The 12,490-nt window shown below is 36.5% G+C and overlaps 1 protein-coding gene across 3 annotated transcripts in view; it reads left to right on the top strand.

Moving 5' to 3' along the window:
* Positions 1 to 12,490, top strand: part of SMCHD1 (structural maintenance of chromosomes flexible hinge domain containing 1) — a 190,011-nt gene that overhangs the window by 168,477 nt on the left and 9,044 nt on the right. For all 3 annotated transcript variants that reach the window (XM_064294699.1, XM_064294697.1, XM_064294698.1), the window contains 3 exons: positions 6,461 to 6,632; positions 10,175 to 10,333; positions 11,476 to 11,587. In XM_064294699.1, coding sequence (XP_064150769.1) covers positions 6,461 to 6,632; positions 10,175 to 10,333; positions 11,476 to 11,587 — 443 coding nt within the window. The remainder of the gene's footprint in view (positions 1 to 6,460; positions 6,633 to 10,174; positions 10,334 to 11,475; positions 11,588 to 12,490) is intronic.

Here is a 12,490-nt window from a genome sequence, read left to right as displayed (position 1 = left end):
GTTCCCATTCCAAGGGGAATGCTTTCAGACTCTCTCCATTTAGGGTGCGGTTGGCTTTGTATAAAAAAAAATGTTGAGGAATTTTCTTTGTATTCCTATTTTGCTGAGAGTTTTTATCATGAATGGGTTTTGAACTTTGTCAAATGCCTTTTCTGTATCAATTGATAGAATCGTGTGGTTCTTGTCTTTGGTTTTACTTATATGATGGATTATATTAATTTTTTTCGTAATGTTAAACCATCCCTGCATATTTGGTATGAACCCCACTTGGTCATGGTGAATTATTTTTTTGATACGTTGTTGAATTCTATTGGCTAGAATTTTGTTGAGGATTTTTGCATCTAAGTTCGTGAGGGATGTAGGTCTGTAATTTTCTTTTTTGTGGAGTCTTTACCTGGTTTTGATATCAGGGATATGCTGGCTTCATAGAATGAGTTTGGGAGTATTCTGTCCTTTTTGATGTTCTGAAATACCTTTAGTAATAGTGGTGTTAATTCTTCTCTGAAAGTTTGGTAGAACTCTGCAGTGAAGCCATCCAGGCCAGGACCCTTTTTTGTTGGGAGTTTTTAATTACCTTTTCAATCTCTTCTTTTGTTATGGGTCTATTTAGTTGTTCTGCCTCTGCTTGTGTTAGTTTAGGTAGCTGGTGTGTTTCTAGGAATTCATCCATTTCTTCTAGGTTTTCAGATTTGTTAGAGTACAGTTTTTCATAGTAACCTGATATGATTCTTTTAATTTCAGTTGGATCTGTTGTCATATCACCCATCTCTTTCTTATTTGGGTTATTTGCATCCTCTCCTGTTTTTCTTTTTTCAGTTTGGCCAATGATTTATCAATTTTGTTAATTTTTTTTCAGAGAACCAGCTTTTGGTCTTATTAACTCTTTTAGTTGCTTTTCTCTTTTATATTTCCTTTAGCTCTGCTCTTATTTTTATTATTTCCTTCCTTCTAGTGCCTGAAGGCTTCTTTTGTTGCTCTTTTTGTTCAAGTTGTAGGGATAAGTCTTTGATTTTGACCCTTTCTTCTTTTTGTATGTGTGTATTTATTCATATAAATTGACCTCTGAGCACTGCTTTCGCTGTGTCCCAAAGGTTCAGATAGGAAGTGTTTTCATTCTCATTGGATTCTATGAATTTCTTTATTCCATCCTTAATGTCTTCTATAATCCAGTCTTTTTTGGGCAGGGAATTGTTCAGTTTCCAAGTATTTGATTTCTTTTCCCTGCTTTTTCTGTGATTGATTTCTACTTTTATGGCCTTATGGTCAGAGAAGATGCTTTGTAATATTTCAGTGTTTTGGATTCTGCTAAGGCTTGCTTTATGACCTAATATGTGGTGTATTCTAGAGAATGTTCCATGTGCACTAGAAAAGAAAGTATGCTTGGCTACTGTTGTGTGGAGTGTTCTGTATATGTCTGTGAGGTCAAGTTGGTTGATTGTGGCTTTAGATCTTCCGTGTCTTTATTGAGCTTCTTTCTGGATGTCCTGTCCTTCACCGAAAGTGGTGTGTTGAAGTCTCCTACTGTAGTTGTGGAGCTGTCTATCTCATTTTTCAATACGGTTGGAGTTTGTTTTATGTATCTTGCAGCCCTGTCATTGGGTGCATAAATATTTAATATGGTTATATCTTCTTGGTATATTGTCCCTTTCATCATTATATAGCGTCCTTCCTTTTCATTTATGATGGATTTAAGTTTAAAGTCTATTTTGTCAGAAATTAATATTGCCACTCCTGCTCTTTTTTGATTGTTGTTTGCTTGATATATATCTTTTCTGTCCTTTGAGTTTTAGTTTATTTGTGTCTCTAAGTCTAAGGTGTGTCTCTTGTAGGCAGCATATAGACGGGTCAAGTTTTTTTTAATCCGTTCTACCACTCTCCGTCTCTTTATCAGTGCACTTAGTCCGTTAACATTCAACGTAATTATGGATACGTTGAATGTCGTTTTGATGTCTTTTTTTGTGTGTTGTTGACAGTTTTTTTTCCCACTTAATTTTTTGTGCTGAGTAATTTATCTTCATATGTTGTCTTTTCCTCTTCTTGTTGTTGATTTTGTTTTTGCTGAGTCTCTTTTTTTTTTTTTTTTTGATGAGTAGAGTAGTTAGTCTCCTTTGTGGTTACCTTAACATTTACCCCTATTCTAAGTTTAACCCTAACTTTTATTTCTTTATATTGCGTTGTCTTTCTCTCAGTATGAAAGATCTATGACTCCATTTCTTAGTCCCTCTTTATTATTTTAATGTGTTTTACATAATAACATTGCTGTTTCCCTGGTTTGAGCATTTTTTTATCTTGATTTATTTTGTGATTTCCCTGTCTGGGTTAACATCTGATTGCTCTGCCCGGTGTTCTAGTCTTGGATCGATGCCTGATATTATTGATTTTGTAACTGAAGAACTCCCTTTAGTATTTCTTGTAGTTTTGGTTTGGTTTTTACAAATTCCCTAAACTTCTTTTTTTCTGGAAATGTCCCAATTTTGCCTCCATATTTGAGAGACACTTTTGCTGGATATATGATTCTTGGCTGGCAGTTTTTTTCCTTCAAAACTTTATAAAAGCCATCCCATTGCCTTCTTGCCTGCATGGTTTCTGTTGAGTAGTCCAAGCTTACTCCTATTGACTGTCCCTTTATGGGTAACTTTTCGTTATCCCTAGCTGCTCTTAAAATTCTCTCTTTATCTTTGGTTTTGGCAAGTTTGATTATAATATGTCTTGGTGACTTTCTTTTAGAATCTACATTATGTGGAATTCGATGAGCATCTTGGATAGATATTTTCTCATCTTTCACAATATCAGGGAAGTTTTCTGCCAACAAATCTTCAATAATTCTCCGTATTTTGTTATCCCTCCCTGTTCTGGTACTCCAATCACTCGTAGATTATTTCTCTTCATAGAGTCCCACATGATTCTTAAGTTTTCTTCATTTTGTAAAATTCTTTTATCTGATTTTTCTCCAAATATATTGGTGCCAAGTGCTTTATCTTCAAGGTGCCCAGTTCGGCCTTCCACTTGCTCACTTCTGCTCTTCTGACTTTCTGTTGAGGTGTCTAATTCTGTAATTTTATTGTTAATCTTCTTAATTTCTAATTGCTATCTCTCTATGGATTTTTTTAGCTTATTAAGGTTTTCATTATGTTCTTGAATAACCTTTTTAATTTCTTCAGCTGTTTTATCTGTGTGTTCCTTGGCTTTTTCTGCATATTGCCTAATCTCCTTCCTGATGTCTTGAAGAGTTCTGTATATTAATCTTTTGAATTCTGCATCCAGTAATTCCAGGAAATCACCTTCATTCAGAAGATCTGTTGATTCCTTGTTTTAAGAGTTTGTTGAGACGACCATGGCCTGCTTCTTTATGTGTTTTGATATTGACTATTGTCTCTGAGCCATCTATAAGTTATTGTATTAGTTTATTTTATATTTGCTTACTGTATCTCGGTTTCTTGCTTTGTTCTGTTTTGATAAGCCGAAATGGGTTGCTTGAGTGAGCTAGCTTGATTATTTTCGCCTTTGGAACTCTGGCATCCTGTCACCAGATGGCTAAAGCCATTATCAGTTAAATGAGCTTATGAGTCCATTCACTTTTCTTGTGTGGATTGAGCTCAGGTGTCCAGGTAGCTGGTCATCAAGTGTGTGGTACAGGCTCTGTCCTACAGTCTTAGAGGGGCAGGGGTGTTTGGTGTTGGTACCAGTATTGGTTGCAGCAGGGAGTCACGCTCTGAACAAGCAGGAGACTGAGAACTGTCCCCCAAGTATCTCTGAGGAAAGTGCGTCCCTGTTCCCTAGAGCGTACAGGTGGGTAGGCTCTGCAGACGGACCATGGGCACCCAGTGCTTTTGGTTGTAAGGACTGGGAGGTACCAGTTATCCTTGGACCCCTGTCACAGGTGGCTGGGTGACCTGAGTGGAGCCACCAGCCCGTAGGCCCCTGGTGTGGGTAGGTGAGGACTGCGTTTCATACGCAAAGCGGCGTCAGATATCAAATACCCACCTCTTCACCACACAACTTAAACAGTTGCAGTCTGCCAGCAAGGGCCTATTCTCCCAAAATAGCCCCACACAGGTCCATGCAGGGGGTAAGGTATTCAGAGTCCACGGACCGTTTATGCCTGGACAAGAGCTGCTTCTGGCCCAAGCTCCCCCAGTTAGTAGAGCTGGCAAATTGTCTTTTCCCCCTGTTGTGAATTTATTCCTTCTTCAAGTCAGGGAACATGGCTCAGGTCGCTCAGATGGACCTATCTCAGGCCCAGGGAAATCAACAGCCACGAAGCCGGCTTGGGGGCAGGGACCCACTAAACCACTGCCATCCAGTCGATTCCAACTCATAGCGCAGTAAAATATATGCAAGTACTTAGCTTTTCAAAAGAGCACCGTTCTTCTCTGGGTCCAGAGGTATGAGTAGGCTGTGGCTGCCTGCTTCTCCCTGAGGAAGCTGTGGCTGAACACCACTACCAGGCCGCCGCCGCCGCCGCTGCTCCCAGGAATGATGCCTAAGGGATCCCAGTGATTCAGGTCCGGTAACTCCTCTCCGATTCTGAACTGACTCTCCCTTCCCCTCCCCCTCAGTCTGCTTTCTAACTTTGCCTTTGATGTTCAGGACACATAGCTTGTTATAAATATAATTGCATCACTTGATTTTTCGGGTCTTTGTTGTAAGAGGGATAGCCAAAAGCATCTGGCTATTCTGCCATCTTGGCCCCACCTCCCGATAACAAATATTTTTAAAGTATAGTTAATGTAATTCAAGAAGAACAATGTTGAAAATGAGAAAAGAGCAAGCAGACTTTCAAAAAAAAACTGAAGTAGAGCCTCTAGAAATTAAAAATATAACAAATCAGGTACTCACTGGGGAGGTTTAACAGCTTATGGGAAAATTAGTATATTGGAATGTTGGTCAGAAAAATCCAGGTTGCAGCCTGAAGAGAAAGTGAGGTGGTGTGTAAGAGAGAGGTTGAAAGACCTGGTGGATAAAATCTAATAAAAGTCCAATCAGAGTACCAAGAGGAGAGAGAAGGATCAGAGGTAACATTGGAAGAGCTAATGACTGAAAATGTTTTAGAACTGATGAAAGACATTAATCCATAGCTTCAAGAAGTTCAACTAATTCCAAGCAGAATAAATAAAAAGTTTATGTGTGGACACTCCACAGTGAAACTTCAGGATACCAGAGACAATGTGCAGATCATAAACACATGAAAAAGCAGTGACAAAATCATTAAAGAAATGTCAGTTCAAGTGCAGCTGACTCCCTAGCAATAAATAGAAGCCAGAAAATAGTGGAATTATATCTCCAGTGCAAACCAGTGTCGGGATAGAATTCTGTATGCAGCAAAACAGCTTTTAAAGGTGAGGCCGTAATAAGGATATATTCAGATGTGCCTGAGGTTTTCAGAGTCTGCTACAAGTCAATTTTTAGGGCCTCCAGGTGGAAGGCCCAAGAGGCAAGCAGTGAAGAACAGAGAAGGTGGTAAATATGTGGGTAAATATCAACAAATATTGACTGAATAAAATCATCATAACGGTTTTCAGCTTGGAAATAAGATAGTAAATATTTAGCAATGATAGAACATAAATCAGGAATGGGATTGGAATTACATTGCTCACAAGAAGGGTGAAGCTGTTAACCTCAGACTTGGCTGCATATGCTTGTTAAAATGTCCAGATGTAGATCTGCTATATATGAGCTACTTAAAGATAAAGTTGTAGACTGTTAGTGTCTGCAACACGATAAATAATCTTGAAGTTAAAGTGGAAGTGTTATTTTGGTTTTCTCTTTGTTTTCAAAGAAATCTTAAAGAGCATATGTAACAAAACAGGTGCAGAATTTGTTCCTCATAGTTGGTGTAGCACATGTCGATGTTCTGTGCTTGAATGATATACGTAAATCCGCTGATTAGATATTGTCTTAAAGTTCTTCTGAGAAAAGGCTTTATGGCATTCTTTGGTAATATTTTTACATGTTAGTTGCCTTAGTTACTGTTTTCTCTAACTTCCTCATGCCATTTGTACTACCTCAGCCCTTATTGATGCCACCCCTTGCCAGTCCCTACAGCAGCTTTGAATAAGCACTGGCCAGAGCTCTAGCAGTAGATCACTCACTGAATTTGCAAAAGCTGTCATGACCTTTTTATCCTAATAAAGTGCTTAGTGAATTAGTATCACAAGACTGAAGGATACTTTGAGAATTGAAAAACTGTCCATGAAAGTAATATTTACAGAATTTTTACAAAATTTCACTTTTCCCATTTGCGTTGTCACCGTTTTAGTATAGATTAACATTTCGAAGGTAGTCTACCTGATCTGCCTGTTTTCCCCCAAGTTCATCATACACATCACTAGCTTAATAAAAAGTACTATCATGATCATGTCATTTCTAATCTCAGAAATCTTAAATGATTTCCCTTTTCTTAGAGCAGCTGAAATAAATTTTGTAGGCTCACTGATTAATATCCATTTACTTACAATAGGTTGTTAAAATTACTCACTGTCCTACACTGCTGACCAGAGATGGTGATCGCATTCGAAGTAATGGGAAGTTCGGGGGCCTTCAGAATAAAGCTCCTCCGATGGATAAACTTCGGGGAATGGTATTTGGAGCTCCAATACCAAAACAGTGCCTGATCTTAGGGGAACAAATAGGTAGGTTTAATAGGTAACTTTAACAATTTCCAATTTGATTTTAATCTTTTATTTGGGGTTGTATATTGACTTTATATCACAAAAACTTTAAATAATGTTAAGATTTTTTTGTTCAGTATTTTCAGCTTTGTTATATCAGGTTACTTTAAGTTATATAGGCAATAGGTTTTTCCCTTATTTTTTCAAATTTCTTATTTTGAAATAGAGAAAATACTGTCCTCATTGGATAAATCAGTACCTCACCAAATAATCGTAATACTTATTTTTATTATCTTGGAATGCCTGTCTAGAATACAGCTAAGAATTTTTTAGGTGGGTGATGTGTGACCCTCTGTCCTATTTCCCTTCTACAGGCTGCATCCCTTCTTCTAGTCAGCCCATATAGTTGTTTCCACATCTGTACCCTGAAGTGCAGTACTTTACAGGAGATCCCCTACAGGCCATACTGAGAGCTGGTTTGCCCTTAATTTTATATAATATTAATGCACTCAGGTACCAGCATCCAGAAGTTTTGTTGTTGTTAACATTTATTAAAGTGTGATATACATACAGAAAAGTGCAGATTTCATAAACATACCACTTGATAAAGTTTCCCAAAGTGAGCACTGCACCAGGATTAAGAAATAGGGCATTATCAGCACCAGAGATCTCTCATGCCCGCTTCCATTTACTACCCAGCCCCTCACTCCAAAGAAAACAACTGTCTTGACTTAAAACATTTTTGTACTTCATATAAATGGAATCATGTAATGTATACTTTTTTGTGTATTTGGCTTCTTTTACTCAACACTATTTTGTTGTAGTTCATTTTCATTGCTAAATAGTCCTCCTTTATATGAGTACATCACAATTTATTCATTCTACTCTTGAGAAATTTGGGTCATTAATGGTTTTGGGTTGTGACTTCAGCCCCCAGCAGTTTTTAAAGCAATAGTTGAGAAAGATGATGAGGATACAACACATGCCTCTGTTCATGATGGCACTGAGCACATACAAAAAGTCTTCTGTGCACATACAATGATAGACAATAGCTTAATGTACAAACAAACTGATAACTGTGTTTTATAGGTTTTTGTAAGTGAATTTTAAATATAAATTGTTGCAGACTACCCAGACTATTTTAAGAAACTAATAATAATTCACATTTCAAAAATAGCACAGAAAAAGAAAATGAATATGTTACCATTCTTCAGCTGTGTTCAGGAAGATCTCCTTGGTGTAGTTAAACAGAAATAAGATTAATATTAAAAGGAAGAGAAAGTTTATTTTAAGCCTCACCTACAGTGGTTTTGCCTCAGATACACATACGGCTTTGATTCTTTCCAGTTCTGTAATGTCACATCTTCAGAGAGATCTTCCCTGACTACCTGATCTAAAATAGAACTACCTACCTTGGGAAGAAGTGCTTTTTAACATGAAAGTAATAAAAGAAAATATTTTTAAAGTTTATGTAAAATTGTAAAGCACTGTGAAGAAAATGAAAAGGCAAATGAAAAACTTGGGGAAAAATTACAACATATGATAGAAGCATTATAGCCTTACTATTAAAACAGCCTTTAAAAATTTGTAAGAAAAAAGCAAAGACTAATAAAAATGGAGTGGATGACATGAACAGGCAATTGTCAAAAGAATACTAATGGTTAATATTTGAAGACTTACTGTGTACCAGATGCTTTTTCAGCTTCTCACTTGAATGATCTCATTTGTTGATATTAACATCCTCATTTTACAGCTGAGGAAGCTGAGGTTAGATAACTTAAACAGGTTAGATAACTTTCCAAGTTCAGAGCAGTCTGTGTATTTGCATATGCATTGAAGCAGAAGGGTAGAAAGAAAGAAAAATGTTTTTCTTCATTCCTGGATTATATAATGGAGATAATTTTCCTTTTCTCTATATTTTCCCAGATTTGCCTGGGAAATGAGCAGTTGTATATATCCTTTTATAATAAAAAAAAAAATTACTAATTGTCTTTAATATTCATGTTCTTTTAACCAGTGTTTGATTTTCTAGTAAAAACACCTAAACAATCTTAAATACAGGTAAGGTATTTTTTACTCAGGCTAATATTGCACCCTTGTTTTTCTAGCAAAATATTAGAAACACTAAATACTTTAAATGAATTTATAATCTGGGAAATGTCCATGACAAAGTTAAATGGAAAACAAATAGAAAGTGTAAATACAAATATGACACTTGTTAAAAATTAAACCCACATATCTGTGGAATAAAAAGACAAGAAAAGTGTGAGGTCGTAGACATAATGTCCCCCCTCCCCCCTCCCCCGCCGCCGATCTTGCTTCCTTTCTAAATGAACCAAAGCTTTCTATAGGTGTCTTAAGTAGAAATACGTTTAAAATGGAAAGGAATAACCAAGGATATTGTAGAAGCCAGCATGCGAACAGAGGGGAGATGTGGGAGTTGATTTGCTCGATGAATTTCTTTTAAAACTGTTTTATACTGTTATTGACCCTTAAAATAAAAAGTGTTGAATATCTCAACCTCATGTACCTTGTACTCACAAATAATTTCTCCCGTGGTTTTATATGTTAGCTACTGTATTTACAGTGAAACCTGTGAGCAGGAACTCAACAGAACTGCCTTGCTTTTCCGGGTCTTGCAAGTTTTCCTCCTTTGAAAGGCTGCAGTCTTACCACTTTACTATTGCTCTCGATTAGTGGAAAATACTTGAGTTTTCCTTCTCTGACAGACTTCTGCCTTGCACAGGTTCCAGCTTTCACAGGTTTTACTGTATTTGTTGAATGTTCAGATGTTTGTGTATCCATTTTATAAATATTGGTCATCTTAGTGTAACTACAGCAGGGGTTGGAAACTTTTTCTTAAAGGGCCAGATAGTAAATATTTTAGGCTTTGCATGCCAAGAGGCATAATCAAGGATATTATGTAGGTATTTTTATAACCATTTAAAATGTAACCATTTAAAAATATATGAACCATTTTTGGCCCATGGGCTTTAGCTTGCCAACCCCTGGAGTATAACCACTGTATTAGACAATAGATCATGCAGTCAGGCAATAAACAATTTCAAACATGAATAATAGACTTTTAGACTTTTAATTAAGGAAACGTAATTAAATCTTTTGAAAGTTAAGAATTTTATCAGAATTGCATTTTTGAAAGAATTTTATATGGCAGGTAATAGCCATATCTGATAGAAGCAGTGATTTCCTAACAGTACTGTATTTAATATCTTTCTCCCCAAATTTGTCTCTAGCATTAACTACTGAATATCAGACGAGTTGTAAACATTAACTGAGAGTGATCCAATTGATAGAGCACTTTTATATAGAAAACTCTTCCCTGACACAGAAATAAATTTATTAAATCAAGCAATCAGAAAACTAAAATTTAACAAATACCAGTTTTGTGCTGAGGAATAAACAATGGCTTTTATTTCATTTGTTTGCATTGAATGTTTCGTGGATTAAAAGTGGTTCCTACATGTTACTGCGCTATGTGATGTTCGTTCTTCTATCCTTGATATGTTATTGGTAGTTTAACCAGTGTCTTTGTTTCATTGTAGATCTTCTTCAACAATATCGTTCAGCAGTGTGCAAGCTGGGCAGTGTGAATAAGGACCTTAATGGGCAGTTGGAGTACCTTCACACTCCTGATATGAAGAAGAAGAAGCAAGAACTTGATGAACAGGAGAAAAATCTGAAACTAATAGAACAAAAACTAGGTATATGTTTAGTTTTGTGAACATTCTCTGTACAGAATTAAATATTTATGATTAAATAGAGTCCAGTTGATGTTAATGATCCAGAACTTAAGTCGACAGAAACTTTCTTTCTAATTTTATTGTGCTGTAGGTGAAAATTTACAGCACTAATTAGTTTCTCATTCAAAAATTTATATGTGAATTTTTTTGTGACATTGGTTGTAACCCCTGCGATGTGTCAGCACTCGCCCCCTTTCCACAACAGCTGTTGTGAACAATGCTGCTGTGAACATGGGTGTGCGTATGTCTATACCTGTGACAGCTCTTACTTCTCTAGGATATATTCCTAGAAGTGGGATTGCTGGATCGTATGGTATTCCTATTTCTAGCTTTTTAAGGAGATGCCATATCATTTTCCATGGTGGTTTTTCCATTTTACATTCCCACCAGCAGTGCATAAGAGTTCCAGTCTCCCCGCAACCTCTCCAGCGTTTGTTCTTTTCTGTTTTTTTTGGTTTTTTTTTTTTGATTAGTGCCAGTAATGTAAGGGCGAGATAGCCTCATTGTGGTTTCGATTTGCATTTCTCTAATGGCTAATGAGGAGCCCTGGTGGTGCAGTGGTTAAGAGCTCGGCTCCCGATCAAAAGGTCAGCACTTCAGATCCATTAGACACTCCTTGGAAACCCTATGGGGCAGTTCTACTCTGTCTTATAGGGTTGTTATGAGTTGGAATCAACTCAACAGCAATAGGTTTTTTTAATGGCTAACAATCAAGAGCATTTCCTCATGTATCTGTTAGCCATCTGAATGTCTTCTTTGGTGAAGTGTCTGTTCATATCCTTTGCCCATTTTTTAATTGGATTACTTGTCTTTTTGTTGTTGAGGTGTTGAAGTGTTTTATAGATTTTAGATATTAAACCCTTGTCAAATATGTCATAGCCAAAAATTTTTTCCTGGTCTGTAGGTTCTCTTTTTCAATAGAAACTCATCACCTCCAAGTCCTCTGATAAATGGTTGTAAACTATTCTTTCAGCAGGAGTAATAAGAAAATTCTCAATATTACTTCTTAATGCTATTTCTATAAATAACATGTATGTATTTGTTTTTCTCTCATATAACTCAGTCTTTTTAAAGTTGATTTTCTACATTTTCTGTTTTAATAGGTATGACTCCAACACGTAAGTGTAACGACTCATTGCGTCATCCAGCAAAGGATGTGACAGATAGTCCAATTCCCCCTAAAAGAATGAGAAGAGAATCTACAAGACAGAACAGGTGAGCCCATTGTGACCTGGGTGTTATCATTGGTTAGTATATCAAAACTCTTGGTTCATCATACTTTAAAAACAGCTTGAGTTTATTTCTAACTTACCCCCTTGAGCTAGAGTTAGTATTAAAAAAAAAAAAAGGTGGTGGATAATAGAGATATGACACAACCATTATATTCTTGTAGGATATTCTAATTTTTGTAAACAAATTTGCTAATTATTTGGAAATGTTAGTAGTTTATTTTTCTGTTATATTAAATGTTGAAAGTTAAATTGTTTTTCTGTTGTTTGACTTAACTTTCATTTAAAATACACTGCATTCCACTTCGTAGGATCAGCAACTTAATAAGTATAGAATATTCAAAGCCACTTATACATCATTACTCATTTAAAGACTCCTTGGGCGATGCAGACGATTAAACATTCAGCTACTAGCTGAAAGGCTGGCAGTTTGAGCCCACACAGAGTGCCTCAGCAGACAGGCCTGATAGTCTGCTTCCAAAAACTCACAGCTTTGAAAACCTTATGGAGTAGTTCTGCTCTACACATATAGGGTTGCCATGAGTTGGAATCAGCTTGATGCCAAGAAACAACAACAACTTATTTAAAAATTGCTTCTAACTTTTGGTTTGAAGAATCAGATACCATTTATATAACTCACCCAAAAAATCAACAGAGCCATCTGCAGGCTTAATCAGTCATCAAGAAAATATTTTTTTTACATTAGATATTAGTAAGGCCATTCCACAGAATACTGTGGTATGAGGGTTTCTTGTACATTATTTCAAAAGATTGAAGTATAGACTCTACCTGGATAAGTTTCTCATACTGACCTAAGAGGAGCTCTCTTGAGCTTGGTGTTTGGGATGGGCATCTATGCCCTGTGCATCTGTATCTACATTGATTCAGG

Source organism: Loxodonta africana, chromosome 11 (genome assembly GCF_030014295.1).
Source record: "Loxodonta africana isolate mLoxAfr1 chromosome 11, mLoxAfr1.hap2, whole genome shotgun sequence".
Taxonomy (NCBI): Eukaryota; Metazoa; Chordata; class Mammalia; order Proboscidea; family Elephantidae; genus Loxodonta; species Loxodonta africana.
The sequence above is the reverse complement of the archived record's forward strand: the minus strand, read 5'-3'. Positions and strand labels throughout refer to the sequence as shown.